The sequence below is a fragment of the Trypanosoma theileri genome (genome assembly GCF_002087225.1).
Source record: "Trypanosoma theileri isolate Edinburgh chromosome Unknown TM35_Tth_17_V1, whole genome shotgun sequence".
NCBI classification, from domain to species: Eukaryota; Euglenozoa; class Kinetoplastea; order Trypanosomatida; family Trypanosomatidae; genus Trypanosoma; species Trypanosoma theileri.
This window is the reverse complement of record NW_021639859.1, coordinates 113,997-120,891: the sequence shown is the minus strand read 5'-3', so window position 1 is coordinate 120,891 and position 6,895 is coordinate 113,997. Positions and strand designations below refer to the sequence as shown.

Genomic DNA, 6,895 nt, shown 5'->3' with positions numbered 1-6,895 from the left:
GGAGGTTCAGACTTCTGTTCTTCCTTTTCAGACCCCTGTGGAGGCTCAGACTTCTGCTCCTCCTTTTCAGACTCCTGTGGATATTCCTCTTGCTGCTCAGCAGGCGCAGACTCCTGTGGATGTTCAGACTTCTGCTCCTCCTTTTCAGACCCCTGTGGAGGCTCAGACTTCTGCTCCTCCTTTTCAGACTCCTGTGGATACTCCTCTTGCTGTTCAGCAGGCGCAGACTCCTGTGGAGGCTCAGACTTCTGCTCCTCCTTTTCAGACCCCTGTGGAGGCTCAGACTTCTGCTCCTCCTTATCCAATTCCTGTGTATACTCCTCTTGCTGTTCAGCAGGCGCAGACTCCTGTGGAGGCTCAGACTTCTGTTCTTCCTTTTCAGACTCTTGAGGATGTTGGTTCTGAGCAGAATCTTGCATGTTTGTAGTCTCAGGTATACTTGCTGGAGTGACAGCTGTACCAGCGTTCGATACATCTTCAGAGGAAGCGTGAATAGGTGAGGTTTTCTCCTGCACCTTTTCATTATCTGGAGCTTCCTCCACTATGGGATTCTGAACTCTCTCAATGTCTGGAGAGGCAGTACCATTTTCCCATTCCGTACACTGGGTCGTACCGTTCATGGTATTAGCGTTTGTGGTTGTGGGTGCATCATCACTAACCGATGACTTTCCCGTCGAGGCGTGGAGAACTTGTTCCTCCTTTTTCGACTGCGCTGATTCCAATTCTTGGGCAGCAGTTTGCGATTCGTCGTTTTTTTTATGATCTTCCTTCTTCTCTACTTGGGCATCCTCATCCTCATCACATGACTGCATCTCAGAATCATCGTGTAGACAGACAACATTTTTCCACGCCGTTGCATTAGCTTCCCACGACTGAAATCCTGCTGCCTGTTGAGTGATATCACGCAGCATGGGAATATTGCTGCCCAAGTGCCACGCCACAGCACCAACATGCTTCAAGTGAGCACCAAATGTAGAGCGTGAGACTGCGAGAAGGAGTTTGAGAAGCTCCGCATTCTCTTCTTCCTCAATCTCACATCGTCTGGAAACTTCTCTGCGGGCCACAGAGAAGAGGCGGACACCATACATGTCAAAGAGCCATCGCAGCATACAACGCCAGTCTTCTTGTTCATCTTGCTCAATGATTTCACGCGATTCCTGCCACAGCTCCTCCAGTGTCTTCTCTCTCCCATGGGCTGATTTCACCCCATAGCGTTCCATCCAGAGATGGCGAAAGTAATCAGATGGTGCCAAACGAAATACATTACGGCGAATAAGAAGACGCTCCTCCTCCTCTTCCCGTTCCAGACGTGAACGACCGCCAGCTTCACGTTCCGCACATTGCTGCAAACAAACGATCAAAAACCACGAATATGAACATGCCTTCTCAATTGGCTCACGAAGACGTGCCTCCACACCAATCAACCAGTTTCGAAGTTCCTGCTCCTCCTGCACCAACTCATTATACTTTGTCTTTGGAAAGCCTGGATACAAGCGACGCTTCAGCGGCACCACACTGCGTGGGGGTATTGGAGGCAACCACACTGCGGTCTCCTGATCCATCACCATAAGTGTGTGTTTATCATACGAGGCGAGCCGCCCGACGGTGCGTTCCTTCTCTTTTCGTTCGGTGATCATAACAGCCACAACGTGTAAAAGATCCAAAACGGCAGCATCCAATTCTTCCTCGATCCGCTTGCGCTCGCCCGTCTCCTCTCGGCAGATACGCTTCAGTAATTCATCTGTCGTTGGCACCCGCGCGACGAGTTCGCGGTAGTATTCTGCAAAACTCCTCGAAACCAACGCCATGCCTTTTTTTTTTTTTTTAATGAGCACAAAAACAAGAAAAAAAAGATGTTACAGCAAACCTGGTATCCTCCTTACTCTTTATTGTTATTCTTGTCCTTTTTTTTTTTTCTTCACTTTAAGCCCTTACTCCTAAATAGAAAATACAAGAAAGCCATTGAAAAAAAAAAAAAAAAACACATAGGGAATTGGATTGCAAGGAAATAAAGATAAAATGAACTGAATAAGAAAAACAAAAAACAAAAAAAAAAACGTACACACATGAAAGGAAAAGAAATAATAATAATAATAATAATCATAATAATAACAATAATAAGAGCAGTGAGATTATTATAACATGCGTTCAGTGGTAAAAAAAAATAACCAAACATGTAGATCTGAGAACATAAAGAAGGTATGGGAAAAGAAAAAAAAAAAACGAACAGTGAAATGCAACATCCACTGTAAATGAGGAACGCACATTAGAATGATAGGGATAAAAACAAAGGAAAGTGATACACGACTTATACTAAATATAGATACACATACATAAAAGTATATAATTATATTGGAAAAATCATATTGACATATTTGACCCTGTAGATGTGTATGTTGTAACCTTATATATGCAAAAGCTTTCCTTTCAGCTTCCTCTACCTGTGAATTAATATATGGAGACTGAAAAAGATTTCATACAGTCCTAACTCCTGACACTACTTTCCTTTTTTTTTTTTGTTGCTAACCCAAGATAGTTGAGTTGTACAAACAAAAAAAAAAAGACAATACAGCAGCACAATATACGGAGACATATAATAAAAGAAAAAAAAAGCACAGAAAAAAAAAAAACGGTTAACGTGATGCTTACCATTGAGTTTATTCTTATTCACAGATCTAAATAAAACTCTTTAATAAAGGCATGCAAAGTGAAAAGGAAAGCACCAACCACAACCATCGAATCATTGAGATAAATATATAAAAACTAGAGAGTAACAGAGAGAGAAATACTTACAAAAACAAAAAAAAAAGAGAATGGCACAAATTCTCAGCCAAAAAAAAAGGCTTCTGGTGCCTTTGATTGCCGATAGATTGAAATGTCGAATAAATACCTTTTTTCACTTATTTATTTCACATCAAACACTCACTTTAAACCTTGATCCTTTGCTGCTGCAAACGGCAAACCCCTTGCAAAGTGAAGGTTTGACAGGCGAAAGTCTGGCGGATCTAATGAGAGTTGCTCCACATCCCAACCCACGTGATGAAGCGAGTCTCTCAACTCTCTCGCGTAATGTAACCACAACGCCTGTTCATTATGACAACTGCGGAGAAAACTACAAAGCTCCGACACTGTATTTGAATGATACAATAGTGCTGTGTAGGCGAGAAGGTACGCTGTCAGCAGATGCAGCTGATCACAGTCTTGATGGACCAGCAACACCAGCCGTTTACGAAACTTCTCACGAATGCGTGCTTCTCTTCTCGCTGCTGAGGACCGTGCGAAGAGCCGCCGCCACATGTGCGGAGCCTCCCAACGCAACCAACTCTCCCGCAGTGAGAGCGGCCCGAGCGGCTCCCAAAGCGCTAATAAAAACATTTCTGATTTACACACATACACCACATCCTCGTTAAGCCGATCGGCACGAATACGGAGTTTACACACCGGTGGACTAACATACAATAGACATGTACGATCATTACAGGTGGTTACCGCACCTCTATCAACCATGGAAACACCAATAAGACGACTGACCTCCTCTGGTGTGGGAATTCGCCGGCTGTGTTTTCCGCATTTTCCCACATACTCACGCAATACTACAGAGAGAGTAGTGATGTTGAGAACCCGAAATGCAATATTACTCATAGACATGTATGAAATTACTAAATTTAAACCGCAACAGAATAAAACTGTGAGAAGTTGTGCAGATAGAGACGTCACAACGGAGGTGTATGCAATACCAAGGGCAGTAAATATGGTATAAATCACCATTCCGAAAGAATTAAACTTCTTTGTAAGTTCTGCTAAATTATTACTTACAGCGAAGTGTTGTAACGCACAGGCACGAGTAACTAAAAACATAAGAGATGCTGATTGTCGCATACATGATGTAACGACTGCAGTAATAAGAAGATGATGTGGAACTAAAGATGGAATAACCATCTCAGCAAGTACAGAAAGATTGTGCATTACTACACTCATAAGAAACCAAAATTTGGGTCGATTCTCATATGATATAATACGATTGGCCATATATGCAGCAGCAAGCGCTGGTAAAAGATCCTTCATCATCCATAGCTGCGGTGATGACCCAAGAAAGAAACCGTTCAAAATTGACTGATAACCAATAGAGGAGGAAAAACTTGACATGGAACTACTACACATTGAAAGAAGAAAGTAACGACGAAATCCCACTGCACAAGTATTCGGATATCCCTGTGGCATTCCAAAGAAACGAAGACGAAGTAAAAAACTCATCTCTTGAGAAGAGACAAGACGTACAACACCAGGTTTCGTTTCCGAGTCTTTCCACGTAAATTTTCTTTTACACTGTGAAAATCCCATAGTGGACAGTTTCTTTGAAATGTCAGTATTGTTCTTGATGCTGCTGCTACTGCTATTCTTATTACTTTCACTGTTGTCGTTACTGTCGATGTTCTTCTTACTATTATTACTAGTACTAATATTACTAATATTATTATTAGTAGTAGTATTAGTAGTAGTAGTAGTAGTATTATTAATAATATTCTTACTAACACTACTACCAATACTACCGTTATTATTCCTCCCAACACGTTGAGTGTGATGGGTGTTGTCACTATTCTCCAAAGACTGAGGATGTGCTGCTGTGTGCGGAACCACCAAGAAGCGTCTTCCCTGATACATACATCTACTCATCATACTCATACGAACGGAGGATGTAGAAACTGCGGTATTAGTACTCATTACAGTTCCACACAAGGCAGTGGAATGTAAACTCCGCAGTAAAGTACCGCCACGATGATGGGGCACAACACACCGCGAGACAACATGGCGGCTCAGCGGCACAGTTGACATTACTACACACATACATACAAAATAAAGGAGAAGAATAGGAAAAAAAGTAAGCATTGATAAAGAAATAGAAAATAGAAAAAAGACACAGTATAAAATATACATATATAGTATAATATATAAAAATAAAACTTTCAGAGAGCAATAATAATAATAATAATAATAATAATAATAATAATAATAATAAAGGCAATAATGTACAAAAAAAATAAAAACGAAAAAAAAAGTCTATATAATACAAGAAATATATATATACATATATGTATATATATATATATATATATAACCCCAAAAAAATAAAAAATAAAATAAATAAATAACTAGCATGGAGCACTTGTACCAGCAACAGAGCCAAAGGATGTAGTGCCACGACGAAGAAGAAGTCCCTCTCTTGCCCGTTTAACTTCTTCAGCGAGTGATACCTCCGCTGCAGACCTGGCATCCCGCATTTGCTGCAGTGTAACTCGCATATCCGCAAGGAGCTGATCGCGAAGCATAATATCTCGAGATTGCTTCTCTACAGTGCGGAGGAGTTCATCATTTTCGCTCCGCAGCATCTCAACATTACGAGGATTGGGCATGTTTGTATTTAAGAGCTGCTGCAGATGTGCTTTCAATGTGCTTACCTGTGCACTCATTCGAGCTGTGTCTTCCAGTGCAGCCACACGACTCGCATTTGTTAATTCAAGCATTTCACGTGTCTCACGCAACTCATTTTCCATGATTGCAAGTTTATATTCCATTCCTTCTTTCTCTTCTTTTTCTCTTTCTTGCTTCTGTGGTAGTGTTGTTAATGATGGAAGAATCTCCTCGTCATCTCCATTGGTGTGTTTAGATGTATTCCTGTTAATATCGATAGTGTGTGTGTGCGGCTGCTCTCTCCGCTGTTTGGCCCGGAGCCAAAGTAAATACGTGGCGACGGAATCCCCCCGCTGGAGTTGCTGCTGCCGCACATCATCACAACTGCCCGGCACTTCATCCCTCAACTCGCGCGAGAGAAGAAGATCCATGCACTCACGCAGTGCACGAACACAGGAGGATCTTCGCCAGGCATCCTCCTCCTCTCTATCGTTAACTTCTCCCTCTTCCATTTTTTCTTTTATTATTCCTCTTCTTCTTCTACTATTACTATTACTATTACTAATTATTGTTGTTGTTGTTGTTGTTGGTGTTCTCTTCTCTTCAGCTGCATGTGCAGTTTTTAAGGATTCATTCTCCCGCAGTAGTGCCCAGAACTGTTCCTCCACCACCCGCAGTTTTTCATTCTCTGCCTTTAGACGATGGACTTCCGCCTCTAATGACAATACATCTTTCTTGTGGCCATTTTGCTCATCTACCCCCTTGACTGCCCCGCAACAATACACTGTCGTATTAATACTGTTGTTATTATTATTATTATCATTCTTATTAATACTAGTCCTATTACGGTATTTGTTTTCTGTTAAACCAGCAGTCCTGGAGAGTTTATGGTCTTCTGTGCGTTCCTGCAGTTGAGCAGTGAAGGCTGTGGGTGTACGAGTCGTGTTTGGTGGGACTGTTATTCCATGAATAGAATGAGACATGTGATGTGTGAGAGTAATGTTAGTACACCAATAAAGTAGTAGTAGTAGTAGTAGTAGTAGTAGTAGTAGTAACAAGAAGAAAGCTTACTTGTACAATTCAGCTTGTTCTCTTCAATACAGAAACTACAAGAAAAGAAAAGAAAAAACAAGGAACACGAAAATAATAATAACACGCATTCAGAAAAAAAAAGAGAGATAGAGATTGATGGATAAAATCCAAAGAAAAAATAATAATAATAATAATGATAATGATAATATCTGTCAGAGTTGTTGTCACAACAAAGAATGTCAGAAAAATGAAATGAAGAAAATATGGAAGAATTTCGGAAATGGAGGACACTAATGTAATAGCAACAATAATGAAAACTTCTTAAATTCTCCTTCTAATGATAGTTCTTTTTCTTCCTCTTTTCATATTTCTTTTCTTTTTTCTTCTATTTACATTCAAACGCGTGAAACCCTCGCTACACATCGAACGAAGTATATATATATATATATATAGA

At 40.8% G+C, this 6,895-nt stretch overlaps 3 protein-coding genes across 3 annotated transcripts; all 3 read right to left on the bottom strand.

The window, feature by feature from the left end:
- Window positions 1-2: 2 nt before the first annotated feature.
- Window positions 3-1,808, bottom strand: TM35_000171560 (uncharacterized protein; the record flags this gene model as incomplete). Its single annotated transcript, XM_029026235.1, has 1 exon — window positions 3-1,808. A coding segment is annotated over one exon (1,806 nt), but the record flags the coding sequence as incomplete, so codon positions are not given.
- Window positions 1,809-2,922: 1,114 nt separating this feature from the next.
- Window positions 2,923-4,833, bottom strand: TM35_000171550 (uncharacterized protein; the record flags this gene model as incomplete). The annotated part of the gene is made up of 1 exon (XM_029026234.1): window positions 2,923-4,833. The coding sequence occupies one exon, from the start codon at window positions 4,831-4,833 to the stop codon at window positions 2,923-2,925; it is 1,911 nt and encodes a 636-aa protein (XP_028882349.1).
- A 317-nt stretch (window positions 4,834-5,150) lies between these two features.
- TM35_000171540 (uncharacterized protein) lies at window positions 5,151-6,392 on the bottom strand (the record flags this gene model as incomplete). Its single annotated transcript, XM_029026233.1, has 1 exon — window positions 5,151-6,392. One exon carries the CDS (start codon window positions 6,390-6,392, stop codon window positions 5,151-5,153), a length of 1,242 nt encoding a protein of 413 aa, XP_028882348.1.
- Between the last annotated feature and the right edge of the window lie 503 nt (window positions 6,393-6,895).